The 16212-nt window shown below is 42.9% G+C and overlaps 1 protein-coding gene across 2 annotated transcripts; it reads right to left on the bottom strand.

Moving 5' to 3' along the window:
- Positions 1-2701: 2701 nt before the first annotated feature.
- APOA5 (apolipoprotein A5) lies at positions 2702-14441 on the bottom strand. Of its 2 annotated transcripts, XM_086956811.1 has the most exons (5): positions 14332-14398; positions 11736-11770; positions 10077-10146; positions 6149-6260; positions 3167-4885 (listed from the first exon to the last, which is right to left on the bottom strand). In XM_086956811.1, the coding sequence occupies exons 1-5, from the start codon at positions 14381-14383 to the stop codon at positions 3961-3963; spliced, it is 1194 nt and encodes a 397-aa protein (XP_086812937.1). In that variant the 5' UTR covers positions 14384-14398; the 3' UTR covers positions 3167-3960. The 2 variants fall into 2 exon arrangements, with proteins under 2 accessions (XP_086812936.1, XP_086812937.1); XM_086956810.1 differs by lacking the exon at positions 11736-11770 and having other exon boundaries at positions 2702-4885; positions 14332-14441.
- Between the last annotated feature and the right edge of the window lie 1771 nt (positions 14442-16212).

Genomic DNA, 16212 nt, shown 5'->3' with positions numbered 1-16212 from the left:
GGCGGTTTTTGACCTAGGCTTTGGAACTGGTCGAGTCCTAGGAGTTGATTCTAGCCTAGCCCTCAAGATTGGTGTTTCTCCTTGGGATTGAGGTTACTCCAGGCTTTCCCGCCCATTCGTTTAGTGTTTATCCTGCTCTCAATGTTCAATCTGGTTTCAACCCTGAAGTTGGTGTTTTTCCTGAAATGCTGGAGCTAGACATCCCCTTCCTGTTATTTGTAGTTGTGCCCTAGGTTTTAGAAGTGCCCTGGGGATACAACCTGACCAAGAGAGTTGGAGCTGGCATCACCTTAGGAATTACAGCTCTTTTGGTGGTATGCGTATTGGCTGGCTCCTTGATTAAAGTTGGAGCAACCCTGGGATTTCTTCTGTTCATGTCCTTTGAGTTAGCGAATGTCCAGCATTGAAAGATGCTGTTGTTCTGCCTAAGGTTTGTCGGTCTTATGATTTAGAGCTTTTCTCGCTCTTGAAGTTGGATCTGGTGTCACTCTTAGTGATGGCACCGGTTTCGCTCTTGTAGTTGGAGCTGGTCTCAGCCTGGTACTCATTGCTGTTCTAATCTTTGTAGTTTGTTCTGGTATCTGCCTCTGAGTTGTTCTCACCCTAATAGGTGGCACTGCACTGGTCCTAGGAGTTGGTTTCTTGGTAAGAGAAAGTATGGTTCTTGCTCTAGTGGTTGGAGCTGGGTTCACCCTGAGAAATGGCACTGATCTCGCTGTAGTAGTTGGAGCTGGTCCGACCCTTGTAGTTTGTGATATTGTAGCCTTCATAGTTTGCTCTCTTCTCTGATTTGGGGTTGGTGCTGGTCTTGTCCTAAAAGCTAATAGGGGCTAGCTTTGGCAGTGAATTATGCTTGAAGCTGGTTTTGCACTGTGCAGCACTAGTCTCACTCTAGGAAAGAACCTGTCATGCACTGTGGGTGGTAATTTCACCCTTTGGCTAGCCTCTAGTATAGATCTTAGATTTTTATATTGTTGAGCCACTAGAGTAGCCACAACCCTGAAACGTGATTCGTGAATTACTGCTGTCCTATAAATCTGCATTGACATAGCCCTTGTAGTTGGCAATGTCCTAGTTGGCGCTGGTTATTATTGTGTTGCGCTCTGGGACCCCCATTGCAGCTCTGGTTGTTTGGTTGTATGTGGTTGGTAGAGGTTTCAAAAGCATGTAGTTAAGTAATGATTCTTGAGCCCAGATGTCGGCAGCTGTTATGCAATGCAGCACATGAACTAAGGCCACTGCCCTGCACTGAGTGGGAGCAGGAAAGCACCATATCTACTAAAATATGGTGGCGGTCTGTACTCTCCCTAGCGCTCAGGTTGACTAGTGCCACACCCACACCTCTGCACCTCTATGCAAAGGTGTCCGCATCATGACTACCATGGGTTGTGTACTGGAAGGGTACCGTTTCTGTTCAAATTACTATGCCTAGGCGAACATTAAAAGCCAGAAATGTTTGGAGAAATAAAAAACATTTCTGCTTTTTAAGCCTGTCTTAAAGTGTTTTTATTGTTTGCCGCAAAACCCAGTCCACTATTGTTGGTAGATAGGGCTTTGCATCAAAACCCATGGTTGATTGCATGGGGACGCCCATGTACCACTCATGGAACACCCCCTTGATGCAAACTAATGCAACACAGTGTAAAGTGCAGCTTTGGGTCACTTTCAGGCAACTTTCCACCGCTAAACTAAGGAAAATAAAAATAAATATTTGTATCGGTTCGCTTCACTTTTGTGACTCAAACGCGGTGCTAAACGTTAATAAATCTGCCCCTAGGTTAATTACAGTGAGGTTAAATGTGCTTGAATGGGCTAAATATCTGTATAGTGTCAAATGTGTATGGGTCGGCGTGTCAAAGACTGCCATTTTGATGGTTGTCATCCTTTTTAAAACTCGCCTATGCATACTGTTTTCTAGCTTGCCGTGGTAGTTAGATAACTAGTCATCATGTTATTTTGTGCACGTTATAGTGTAGTATGTGTATGTGTACGTTAAAAGATTCTCAATTATTCTAAGGCTATGTGAAAGTGGTGCAGGGGAGTGTTGTTGTGATGGTGGCACTTTGCCAAATACATTGCTTTTGTGCTGTGTTGGCAACATAAGTGCATGGGGGGGGGGTCTAGTTAATACCCTTACTTGGTAAAGTGCTTTGAGACGGGTTCTGTTGGGTGGAAGTGGTTGTGGGTACCACGATAATTGAACTATATCGAGTATTTTTGCCATGTTGGATGCATGCTAGGTGTGCTTGCTAATTGGGTTATGTGTGCGGTATCCCAAAGTGGCAAGTGAGGTTGAGAGAGCAATGATAACCAGCTGACACATCTGATGGAACTGTGTGTTTGTTGATACCTGGGCTGTATTTATCCTTGTCGTTGTCAGGCCTTTGGCCTTCTCGCGCACTTAGGGGCAGATTTACAAGCCCATTGCGCCACTTTTCCGTCACTTTTAACATGGGAAAAATGACACAAAAGTGGCACAAGGGGCTTGTAAATCTGCCCCTTATAGTTTAGATGGTATGATGCAAATGGACTATGAAAACTTTTTAAGACAGGGAAATTTCTAAACGACTGTAATGTAGCCAGATAACCTCATCATGGGCTTCTCTACTTTTATTAGCTGTATCCACCCAAACAGCCTTGTATGTTTCAGAATATCAGATACAATGATAAACATAAGCGTAGTTATTAAAATACTCAAATGCAACGAGAAAACATTGTTTTAATACAAAGGACATTCTCAACGACTGTATGACACATAACCATACACAAACTAAAATACAGGCGATAATGCATAGCGGCAAAATAAGCACTAGGTTGTCTGTGAGAGGAACCCGTTCAAGCGACCACCTTGCCCTGGTTACTGAGAGTTCCCAGCCCTGATCCGTGAAAAGGACAGTCTTGTCGGCGTCCATATGTAAGGACCAGATATGGAACTTATCTCTCTCCTTAGCTCCTTCTCATTCTATAAAAAAAACTGTACAGTCTGTTCAGCATGTGACACACATGCACATAATTTTAAATATGTATAACATATTTTAGGACCTCATGTCCCATCTTCCCTACATATACCATTTTCTAAATGAAAAAAGCACGTTCTCAACTATTTTGGTTATTCTGAAAATATAAAACTCTGCTCTTTTTTGTAGTATAAATCGATTTGATATAATTGGTGTTCATATTTAATTTATTATTAAAGATATAGTTTCACAGCTTAACAGCTTATCGAATTCCTGTTCTTTTTGCGACCTGCCATTCTAAAATGAGTTTATCCTCCATTTAAAATGGAGTAGTAGATCTTTGGGACCAGTCTGAAACTTTTGAGATAATGCCCATCTGTTTGTCTATCTCGACAGGCCATAGGGGAACGCAAGTTCAGTACGAAGAGGTGCAGACTGCCTTGGAGTCATTCGCGAGACGTCAGTGCTCTTTGCTTGAAGCTTTGAGCCTTGTAACTAATTGGCCACCTAGCTTCAAAATCTTTTTTCTGGTAAATGTATTTTCACCAGGATCCTATATATTCTCTTTTCATGATGACATCAGTGATGTTCCGAAAACAGCTGTGAAGTTATCAATGTGCACCCAGTATTTTATGTTGGTTCAGGGGCTGTCGTGCCCTGGTAGATTTAATGTCAAACGAAATAACCACTCTCCAAAACCATTAAATGTGAAAGAAAACACAAGTGTGTATACAACAAGCAGGAGATTAACTCCCCATTAAAAAAAACACCAAGCATCCAATATCTCCTCTTTTTCAGACATTGGAACTTCCCATTATTCCGACTCACTCTTAGAAATCGTTTATTCTAACGTTGTCTCTCATTCTAATTAGAACATTCCACTTCTCCTTGGTCCATCTCCACCATGTTACACATGTGTTTCGATGACACCCTGATAAAGAGGATGGAGATCAATGCGTTCCACTGATTTTGTTTGCAAACTTTCTGTATAATATTCTCCCTCCTAGCTCAAGCTCCGGGAAAGGTCCTCCCAGAGGGAATCAAGCTTTTGCTGCATGTCCTCCACGGGATTCAGGCTATCCTGTAATTCTTCAGTGTACATTGATGGCACGGACAGCTTGGACTTCATTTCTTCTGTCTCCCGGTTGATTGTCTTGGTGAAGTCCTCAATCTGGAGGAAGGTACTCTTCCTGAACTCCTCGATCTCCTGTTCCACCTGGTTGCTCAGCTCTTTCATGTATGGAGGGACATCCCCTACCTGAGGTTCAACTGCTTCAGTGCCAAATTTATCCTTGAGTTCACTTGGGTATAAGATCAGCTTCGCCTTCAGGTTGTCCAGGTTCTTGTGTATCTTCTCATGAAGCTCTTTTGCATTCTTAGTCAGCTTCTGGGAGAGCTCCTGGACATGCTGCTTGAGTTGTTCTTGGCTAGCTTGGGCATGCGGTGCCACATTTCGATGGAGTTCTTCCATAGTTTGGTGGATCTCAGTGACAATTTTATCAGCGTAAGGATGGAACACCTGCTTCACCTGTCCAGTGTGGAGACTGATTTTGTCCTGGAATTCCTCAGCGTACTCTGACACAAATTGCCTAATTTCGCCCAAGCTTTTTTGAAGTTTCTTCCGTATGTCCTGGTGGTTGGGAGCAAGCTGTTCTTTTAGGTCCATCGCCTGAATACCAACTTGGTCCAGCAACTCATCTGTGAACGGTAACAATCTTTGACGCACTTGGTCCACATTCCTGGTGATCTTCTGGTGGACCTCGTCGACATAAGGAGACAGTTTCCTCCTGAGGTCCTCCAGTTCCCTTCGGATTAGGCGTCTTAATCCATCCGAGTCTTGGTAGAGCCGCTCTTGAAATCTAGCATTTAGGGGGCTTAGGAGGTGTCCCATGTAATTCACCCCATCCTGCAGACTCTCTTTCAGACTCCTGTGGGGAGAAAACACCAGTTAAAATATCCTCTCCTTTAGAACTACCACAGGTAACTAGACTTAGATGCTCACAGTGCTTCTGAAGCGCCTGGTTGGACAAATAATGTTGGTTGACTAGTAAGTGTCTAACATCACCTTGACTCTCATTGAAATAGCACAACTTGGGTACTTGTTCGTAAAGGTAAAAGATGGTGCCAACCCTCCACTCATTAACGGCCCATACAAGTAAGAGCGGTGGGGCCGGGTGGGGGGGATTCAACAGACGAACATGAGGGAAAATTCAATGAATTATTAATTTTCCATTGTCGTCTTTCAAAATCCCCCCCAAACCTGGCCCCAATGCCCCACTTTCAAATGACTTGGTAGGTCTCATGTTAGATATGTGGGCTGGACCAGTTGGCAGGCATTGGAATGCAGCAATTGCATGTATGTCTCTTTGGGATCTGATTTGGGCCATTTGCAAATAACAGTACTGTTCATCATGCTGTCCCTCTGAGACACATCCGAAGTGTATCTGCCTCTATATTCATGGTGGTCTAGCAAATGACAGGGGGTATGTGCTAAAATCTGATGCGTGATATTTGGATCACTCTAACCCCTCAAAAGCGGGCATTTACAGCATCAATAGCCTATCCCTACAGCCTCTAGCCGCACGGCTAGGAGACTCAAGAAGACTGAATGTCTCAGAAATCACTGCTTTTTGAGGGCAGTAGAACGTGATAGGCAGGGGATCGTGAATAGAATGAATCACTCTGTCCCAACAAAGGATTAATGCCTGCCAGCTTCACAACATGCCCACTTCAATGTCTAATTAGACAAACCAGCAGTCTGACACATTTATAAACCAGCCCTAAGGCTTTGTGGGTCTTCTATCACCACACAATCTCTCCGATGCCACTCACATACATAATCAGCGTTTGGAATGATATTATCAGATTTGCAAAATAAGATAAAAGTCAGCATGGTTCAGAACTGTTTTCACAACAATTGGTGGGATTTAATTCAAGTGGAAAATGTTTTTGCACATGAATGTTTTTCAGTGTTGGCGTAGAAAAATGAATTTAGCATCAAGCCTGTTTTTAGGAGTCACTATTGCAGTCCTTGGCATGTGTGTAATACACATCCTTGTGTAGGTAGGAGGAATAATGTTCAACCCTACTGATCACTCTACTCCACCAAACCGAACCAGTCCCAGCAATGTCATATTAAAGGGGAATTATGTACTACTCAAATGCTAATTAGCAATAATAATAAAACTTACTTTGATTCTCTGCTGACTTTGAGCTGCTCCACCTGATCTGCGCTTTCCTTGGCATTGGTCAGCTGGCTTATATACTCCCAAAATCCATTGCGCGTGTACTCTGCCTTCAAGACTGCGAAGAAAAAGGGAACCCATTATTTTGCGTTATAATTGTCCAATGATGGCCAACTGTGATATTGCACTGAGATCTGCGAGAGCTGTTGGAGCGAGGTATTGAGTACTCCATTGACACCACAACAATGAACCCATTGATCAATGCATCATTTCTTTACTCAACAAAGAAAGTAGCACAGAGTATGAGTATGTGTCGAGGGCAGACCCGCACAGCAGGTGTAGACCATCGACTGCCAGTTGAAAGACCTATGTGGTGCAGCTTGGAAGACAGTCTCATGTGTTTGATGTACGCATGAGCGCCACAATGTAATTTTCCATTGGTGCACTGTGAGTACACCACACAACAGATATCTGTGATGCCGCTGACTAAAGAAAGGGATTTGAATGACATGATTTCACTTTTTCATTCATGTGTTTTTTTTTAAGCTTGTTTAATTGGCATTATATAAAACGCAAGCAACAAAATTGCACAGTCACCAGATGGGTCACAGTATGCACCGACGAGTTCGAAGAACAGTATTCACCCCCTCGCGTAGCATGCCCTTAGCTATTTTAGGTACATGTGCTGGTCCCAATGTGTGGCTTTGCATGTATATTCATTGGTCTTTAGTATCCTCTGTATGACCCCCAGGCACTCCACATTTTCCCCATTTCTTAGGGAAGCCCTACTTTTGTATATTGTTTTTTCGGCCAGCATGCACCAGTCCATGTTACTACTCCATTCTTCAAGTGGCAGACCCCTCACTCCCTATTTACAAGCAATGTGTTTTTGTGTCACTATCAGGCCTAGTACAATCCAGATTTGTTGATGATTCGAGGCTGATTCTTCCCCCCATACATTGAATAGGGCCCATTTGGGGGAGTCTGCTAGATGCATTCCTGCTTTTTGAGTCATGCACCCGAGCTTGCTTTCCAGTAGTTCTGTACATATTGACACTCCCAAACAATGTGAAAGAAGGACCCCACCAGTCCACATCACCTCAGGCGCTTGTCAGAGTGAGTTCTCCCCAGTCTTTACCAAGTTTATTCTAGAGTGGAATTCCCAGTGTAATATATGGGGTTTCATTTAGGTTTTAATGTTATTTTAACTACAACTTCACCAGTGTTGGGAAGGAAATCCTCAGCATGGTTTTGTAAAGCAGTGCCACCCTGCCCTTATATGTTTCTGGACAAGCGTATGTGCATTTTTTTCCCTGTTGAGCTCCACAATCCTGCATCCACTGGAGGTTCCCCATTCAGCTGTTTATTGCTGTTGATGTAGGAGCTGGGCTCCTAAGTAAAGCCCCCCAAAGTAAACCACTTTTTGGGAGAGTGTCCAATGCCCTATCTATCTAGGTCCAGCATACTAATGGTAAGTGACAGCATGATTTCTGGGCATGGCCACAGCAAGGACTGGGGAGGAGGGCTAGAGGAGGTATGAATCCAAGGCCAACATTAACGTTGGTGTTGCCCCGTGAGACAATCTTTGTTGGCACTTCCCCCAATGACCTCCTTCTATACAAATAGCCTCACTGCCACCCTCCAACAGTGCCCCTCATATCTCCATAGCCTCCCTCTATTACATGCGTTTATTTTATAGCACTTCTCATCCCAATGTAGGGTGTCAAAGCGCTTTACACAACACACAGATAGCATACGGAGACAATGAATCATACAAGTGTCTAAATGAATATATAAGACATGTTACACAAGCCAATGAGGAGTAGAAGTAACATGTCATTCATGCTGGTAGGTCTTATATGTTATGTAACATAATACTATCCAATCTAACCCTTTTTTGCAACCTTTAAAATAACAAAAGATTGGAAAAAATAGGGTTCTCAATCTATGCCTTAGAGTTTGCATGCAGCTTGCATGCATGCTAGTTCATTGTTTGCTGCACTATATTAGGAGGACAGTAACTTATGAACTTGAAGTAAAAAAAGTAATTCTGTGACAAAAGCAGTAACCCACTAACTTATCTACATAATATACCCATCTGTGATTTGCATATTACACATTGTACTTTGCAGCAGGGACATTAACCCACTGTGCTATTCTATGAAGAGTCAAAAATGTGACTAGACAAAGCACAGAACTCTCCAACAAGTTCCTTAACCATCATAGTAATCTTGCGCTCACTTATTATCTCCTGAAAATTGATGGTCGCACAAAGATCTCTGCAGGCTTCTCTTGTCTTGCCTTTCACTTGTGACCTGTCTACTCTGTCCTCCCCTCCTGTCAGAACGTAAATGCCACCACCACTAAAGTTGGCACCTGGTGCAGTTCCATTGATTGCACTCCCCTAAAGTTGGCATTGCATGAGTCTATGGGGAGGGGTAAAAGGAGACATGGGGTGGGGCCAGAAAAGGTAGGGTAGAGGGAGGGCCTACAAGTGATAGAAGGCAGCAAGGAAACTGTCCAGAGATGATATGGGACTTCAGGGGGGTGGGCCAGAAGAGACAACTCTTGTGTCTGCTGCTTACCCTCCTTTATTGGCTCAGTGACAGTGCAGTGCGAATAAAAGGAGGATTGCCTCTGTTTTCAAATATAATTATTGTAGAGGATTTTTTAAAAATCATGAATTTCACTATTTGTTTGAAAAACTAAAATCTTAAAATCCTAGTTGGGTCTGTGTTGTATCTTATATCTTCCTGCTGCTCAGCTAGAATGCATGTGATGTGGAATGTTGGATGAATGGAATGTTAGTGGTTTGTGAATGTCAGTTGGATGAGGGCTGAGCAGCAGGACAGCTGCTCCTGATGGGGTTATCATTATAACTTAACATCTTAACTTAATAAAGTAACTTGAATAATCTATCTTGAAGTATTCATCTTCTTTCTGATTACATCAGTCTGCCTATCCTCCTGGGTGGCCCGGGTGCTTGTTGTGTGAACTGCATCCTTGTTACACCTCAGAGGACTCCAAAGATCTTGTTATATCATGAGTTCAAGTTAGTACTCAATGTTATCCTATTGGAGAGGTAGGCCTCACAGTAGTGAAAAAATTGTTTTACAGTTTTCCACTACCAGGGCATATTAAACTTAAAAGTACTTGTTGAATCTTTTAATTACAGTGCATCCTGCCCTATGGGCTACCTAGGGCCTCCTTAGGGGAGACTTATCTGCAATAACATTAGAGTTGAAGGCTTGGTAAGGGGGTTATATTGCCAGGTCTAGATGGCAGTTTACAACTGCATTCAGGCTACAGTGGCAGGACTGGGACATGTGTTATAGGGCTGCTTAAGTGGGTGGCACAATAAGTACTGCAGACCCACTAGTAGCATTTAATTTACAGGCCTTGTGTTTATGGTATACCTCTCTAAAAGGGACATATAAGTAAATTAAATATGCATTATCAGGTGTAAGCCAATTTTACCATGTTGAAAGAAGAGAGCATACGCACTGGTTAGCAGTTAGCAGTGGTGAAGTGCACAGAGGCCAACAGAACGCTTGGGGAAGACCACCCTAAGGCTGACAGGTCCAACTTTTACATTGCAGATGGAATATTCTGGCATGTCTGGTTAGAACAAGTTGGCCTATTAAAGACTTGAGTTGCTAGGTGCTCCTACTGGGCGAAGAAGGGCTGGATACAAAGAGTGGATGAAAGGCTGAGCCTTGACTGAAGTCCTTGGCACCTACAGGTAGGTGTATTACCATCTAGAACCATTGCTTATCTCATACCCCAGTCAAGACTAAATTATGCATCCACACTGCCAGTCTGCAACTCCTTATGTGATTACCTGTGTAACTGCTCTTGCCTTCCGAGTTCCAGCTTTAGACAAAATAGTTCCCTTTTGCTTCATATACATTGGTTTAAAGGGAAAACCACCTACCTGTGGGAAGAAGCAGAACGAAAAGGACTGATACTCGCAGGTACTTCATCTCATATGAAGGGACAGTCTCCTAAACAAAAGACAGAGCGACATCAGATCAGTTTATTCCCATGAGAGGCCTATGTAGTTGCATCCTTAACAGACACGGCGTGTTTGAAGCTCATGGTGTCCAGGTAATTGACATACCCAGCACACCTTGAAGTCCATCATTTTCTCACGTGTAATGGTGCTAGTGCCATTCATTAGGTTTGATGTGTAATCTGGCAAACTTACCCTAAAGCGCTTTGGCCTACCACTTCTACCATTGGCTTCTTTGGCTCAGGAAACTTTGGGTATTGGCTGAGTAAATTGTCATCAACCTTGTGTATCAGCCACATACGTATTTTAGGGTCAACCTTTTTCTTTTGAATGTATGGAAGTATAATTCCTACCCCATTGGGATGTTTGGGGGCTCTTTCACATCTGAAAGGAAGACTGTCACCACACATGTAATTGTTTATGTCAACCTTATTATGTTCGCACAGCAAGCAATTGTTATGTTGCTTTGGCTGACACTTGAGTATTAAAGCTTGCCCTCCAGCGCAGAATAAGGAGAGCCAGATGTGGTGGGCGCACCTTCTCATATAATGGAGCCATCAGTTGGAATGCCCTTCCACTTCAACTGCGGAAAGAGCCTAATGTGCTCTCATTCCGAAAACTCTTTAAAACCTGGCTGGTTTAGATCTGTATTCATCTCTTACATTCTGTCTATTTTATCTGTCCTCAGCACTGGGAGGCCTCTGGGTAGCCATTGCGCTTTATACATTTTATTTCATTCATTCAAAGCTATTGGCTTTGCTAGCTCTTGTTTCATGTGTGGCTGGACAACATTGCCTGTTCCTGACATTAAACACAGTTCTCTGGAAAGCACTTCCATTCATTCACTGTATATCCTATATTACAGAAAGCAGATCATGTTCATTTACTTTTTACCTACTGTGGAATGCAGACATAATACTTAATTAATTAATCCGTATTCCAAACTTATGAGCACACCATACTGATTCACTCAATTTTGCACCCATAGAAAAACTTGATATTCAATCATTCTGTATTTACTGATTTGTAAAACATCTGATAGTCATTCACTCTATTTTACACATGTGGAAAGGAACCCTTTATCATTCACACTTCTTTTCTCTACAGCAGTGGGCTAATTGGCTTCAAAGGTTTATGAATGGTAAAGTAGGGTGCAAGGATTGGGGGACAGGGAGATTAATGACAACTGGGGTGCGTTCTGCATGAGAGATGTGGATAGAAAGAGCCATGAGCCTAGACTAACTGAGCTATTCACACAGGTAACTTACAGTAGTGATCAATTTACAAGCTTAAGTTTACTCTTACTCTATTGAATAACATTACTACTTTTGGCAATTCACAAAATCTGAGTGTAAAATGATTCAAAGGTGTACGCTTACATGTCTCCACCCCCTGACACAGGAGATGGAGCTAAATTTGAGAGTGTAAGTTACTACTGCCAAAAAGAAAAAGTAGTAATTCCAACGGCACCACACATCGCCAACTACTGATACTACAACGCCCTCTCATAGCATATAATAGAGGTTGGGGCTTAAAATAAAACCCCATGGGAAACTTTTTTACTTTTCCCTTATACTTTACTATATGGAGATCTCCGCCCCAATGGTGGTGTCTCTCTATGGTAAAGTGTAGGAAAAGTGCAAAAAAGTTTAGCTCTAAAAAGATTATTGTAAAAATATTTGTGTTTAAATTAATTTTATATATTTATTTTTAATGCGAAACAAAGGGAAAAAGGCTACAGCGCCATTAACTTAATTGTAATTTAAATGGTTAATTATTTTAAATATGTTAATTAAAAAATGTATTCCCACCTAATGTAAAAAACTGTTTTTATTTTGCATTATTTATTATTAAAAGTGTTGTATAAAAATTTGTAGTTGTTTTTTTTTTTAAACATTACATTTAATTTCTTTTTACTTCCAACTATTTTAAATCATTTAATTTAACATTATTTACTTTGGGGTTTTATCTTAAATCCCTACCTCAATTATTTTCTATGGGAGGATTTTGCAGCAGCACTGGTTAGTCGTGTGTGGTGCTGGACTTAAGCCAGCTCTTTGCTGGTAAAATGTAGTACTGATTTGGGTCCCCTTTTCCCCTCTAGTAACTTTAGAAGAAGCACAGTTTTGAATAGAAATGGGCGTACCCTTTTGTTAGTGGTGCACATAACTACCTAGCCCTCTTCCTAACCCTCCCTTAGTCCTCCCTAAATCCCACATATGATGTTGTAAGTATTTCCTATTTTTGAACCATTCCCCCTAGTCCGAACCACAGTCCCCTTGCGCCACCGGTGCCTCACTTTTTCCCATATTAAAAGTGACGCATCGACGGAGCAAGGGGCTTGCAAATAAGCCCCTAAGCATATATGTGTGAGGACCTCCTCATAGAAGAGACAGGAGAGGTGGAAGAGAAGATTTACACTCGTAGGTTTGTGAAAGGCATTTTGTAGTAGTGGTATTACTGTCGCACTGCTAAAGGTACTACATGATGCAGTTTGTGAACAGGGCCCTAAGGAGATTCATCGACCAATAGCTATTATGTAAAAAACACAAATTGCAAGTTCCAGAATGCAGAGAGCAGATGTTAAAACATGCAAGCCTGGATTAAGGAGTCATACAGTATAAGGGGATTTTTGGCTACTCACATTGACTTTACTTCTGAAACAAGGAGAAGGGGATTTTGAGATGGAGAGACTGATGTCATGGAGGAATTTAAAGGTGATTCAGAGCAGTGTGAGTATATGGCAGAGGGCAGTTCTAATGCTATTGGCAACACATTTACAGCCACTTGGACCAAAGAGGGTTGCTAGCAAGCCCTACTTCCCAGTCTAGTGAGAGCCTCGCATGATTGGACGCCTGTAGCCCTGGCAGCCCACACCCCCTCCTGTGATCATGCCTTTAGCAGAAGCACAGTGTGTCTCAAAAGACATCCCTCTCTTGGTTCTGGCCACTATCCCCAGTTTGGCGGGGTCCACTCCTGTTCCAAACGGGTTACTTTTTCACAAAGTACTGGGACATATTCGCTGAAGCAAATATGCCAATGTCCATCCAGTAGTCCCCGCCCATTACGGTCTCTGACTCGGAGGAAAGCATCCCATTGTCATTTACAATGTATCTGTGGCAAGCACCCCATAATCGTTTGCTGTGTATTCTGCACCCCATGGCCATTAACTCTACGTTCTGTACTTGGATATTCATAATTCTCCACGTGCGGGAAACACCATATTTATATTCACTCTGTATTCTTCTACAGCGATAAGAGTTATGTCATCAACATCCACTCAGTATTATTTAAATGTGGAATGCAAAGTATTCATTCACTCGGTATTGTGCGTCTTTAGCAAAATCATCACACGTTCATTCATTCTGCACCTGTGGGGAGCAATACTGTACCGATTCACTTTGTATCATGCATCCCTCCGTGTTCATTAAATTGTGATTACCTCATATTCATGTATGCTGCCCTCGCAGAAGGCACACCACATGCATTCACTTTGTATTCGCACCTCATGAAAGCACTCCAAATTATTTCATTCTTCACCGATGGAAAGCACCCCATAGACACTGACTATCTGTTATTCACCTATACTCATACACGTTGTATCCTATAACTGGGGAAAGCACACCATATGGATTCATTCGGAACCTGTGGTAAGCAAATATGACATATTCATTCTCTCCGTATTCTTCTGTACATATGAAAACACCTTATATCCATTCGTTTTATGTCTGTACATGGTGAGATAGCTTATATTGGTTCACTCTAAACGCAGTCCAACATGTTGATTCATTTTATCCTTCTGGAAAGCACCCACAAATTGGGTCACTTTGTGTTGTGCACCCCGTATTCGTTGACTGAATTTCATACCACTACAAGATAACCTATATAAATTGTTGCTCCTGTGGAAAACACCTTACATTAATTCACTTTATATTCTGTATCCATGCGAAACACCTCATATGTATTAATTCTGCACCTGTATAAAATAATCCAGATTCATTCACTTAATAGTCTGCAGCTGTGCAAAGAGCCCAATATTCATTCGCAATGTTTCTTCGCCTGTGCCACAAGCCTGTGTGAGCGCTGGGTTATAACTTTTGTAATTCAATAGATAGTTCCGCAGTCAGTGCTAGTACACCGTATAATTGTAAATTCAGAGTCTTATAACTGGCCTTACCTGCCTGCTGGCACCGCAACTCCTGCGTGTCTGTGCTCACGCGCAGGCCCATTGCGTACTTTTATACGTGCGTCCGTGACATCAGGTGCACGTGGTCAGGTGAGCCGCACCCATACACAGTCGCACGACTGTGTAAACACGACGTGGAGGTTCAAAGACACTCACTGCCGGTGATGTCACAGGCCGAACCCTCTGACCGTCGCCCCCCACCATGTCCTGAGACTCAGCGTGCCTTTCGAAAAAAGTAAATTAATGAATATAAAAAAAAGCGCCAGGCGATAAGGCGGGGTCAAAGTGCACGTCGGGAGCAGGTGTACTGCCAACTCTTGCTGACAACAATAACTGTGGTGAACTTTCACCTGCATGCCACGGATTTCAATTGTAATAAAAAGTGTGTCTGTGAGTCTCCGTATCCTTTAGCCGTACCCCAACGCACCATGAGCAGCAGGGCAGAACCCCGGAGACAGGTAATAGCTGCCTGGCTCCTCCTATTAGGCTAGTAAGGGGCAGGCAAGGTTAGTCCCAGGTTAACTAACTCTGTGCCGAGTTTCTGTTACAAAAGTGACCTAAATGGGTACAGATTTGTTTTGATATATACTTTGCACAACAAAACTTGCTTGGCTCAGGAAAGTAACCTTAAATTAATGCAAAGAAGCTTTAGGCGCTACTTTGCGTCAAGTGGGCATCCCTGTTGGGGTAGGAGTGTTCACATGCAACCGCCCATGGTTTTTGATGTCCCTCTCCACAGAAATTTGCGTTAAAAAAGGAAACCTCTTGAGGCAGACGTAATGTGTAAATTGTTTTCTTTTCTCAAAACCGTTCTATGTTTTCATGTATGCTGTAATATAGAGCACACACAAAGTAAGAACACTTTTGAACTAAGCCTTCGAATAGTATTTGCACTGAAAGGTTACCTTTCCAGTACAAAACACAAGACTGACAACGCACGCACACACCCTTGCACTACAGTGCAGGGGTATTTGCATGGTGCAAGGCAGCCCAAAGTACGCCAGTGCAAGGGGAGAGAAAAAGAACACCATTTCTCAGTAGACTAGGCATTGTCTCGTGTGTTCCTTTGATACAGCACAGCGCCACACAGCAGCTTCGGTTGCTGCACTGCGTTGAGTCGAATCTTAGTACATTTGGCCTTTAGATTCTCTGCAGCAATGCCTGATTTGTTAAATTTCCCAGAACCACCAGCGTTCAAGCCTTTGCTGTACTACCTATTCCCTGTTAGTAGTGTGTCAAGCCATCCCATGAACCGCGAAAGATGAGGAGACATCTGGGGGTATCCTATTCTGGGCCTCATTTACAAGTCCATTGCACCGCCGTTGCGTCACCTTTTTTTAACGCACCGGAGGTGCAATGGGGTTTCCCATATTAACAAGGCCATGTAAAGTCAACCTGCGTGACTTTTTCATGGCCTTGTAAATATGGGCCCCTTTCACTCATTACTCTGCTTGAAAGGGACATTCCATGGGTGTTGCTGCGGGGTTCCAACGCAACATCCATGAAACCTGACACATTCCCAGATTTACAAAGTGTTCTTTAACCCCTTCGACGCTGATGACGAGCTCAGCTCGTCATCAGCCATGGGTGGCGTGTGCTGATGACGAGCTGAGCTCGTCATGTAACGCGGAAAAGGGTAAACAGCCGCACAGCGCAAAAATCACCGTAGCAGCGATGCGGTTAGCCTTGGAATGCATCAGATTACTATGCGTCCCCAGGGGAGGTGTAGGAGTGGTGCATCAAGGAAAAATACATCTATTTCTCCTCAATTTTTCCTCTTTCTATGCATGCTGCATTTTGCAACACGCATAGAAAGAGAAAAATGCCATCAATGATTGTTTTTGTGCAAAAAAACAATCATCCCCACAATGC

The sequence above is a fragment of the Lissotriton vulgaris genome, chromosome 2_1 (assembly GCF_964263255.1).
Source record: "Lissotriton vulgaris chromosome 2_1, aLisVul1.2, whole genome shotgun sequence".
NCBI classification, from domain to species: domain Eukaryota; kingdom Metazoa; phylum Chordata; class Amphibia; order Caudata; family Salamandridae; genus Lissotriton; species Lissotriton vulgaris.
The sequence above is the reverse complement of the archived record's forward strand: the minus strand, read 5'-3'. Positions and strand labels throughout refer to the sequence as shown.

What these genes read in the sequence shown, in the direction of transcription:
- APOA5 (XM_086956811.1), bottom strand. Translation starts at nt 14,383, where the DNA reads ATGGGCCTGCGCGTGAGCACAGACACGCAGGAGTTGCGGTGCCAGCAG. An exon ending in GTTGCGGTGCCAGCAGGCAG is followed by an intron (nt 11,771 to 14,331) that starts GTAAGGCCAGTT and finishes ACTTTACCATAG; the next exon opens with AGAGACACCACCATTGGGGC. An exon ending in CGTTCTGCTTCTTCCCACAG is followed by an intron (nt 6,261 to 10,076) that starts GTAGGTGGTTTT and finishes TTTTCTTCGCAG; the next exon opens with TCTTGAAGGCAGAGTACACG.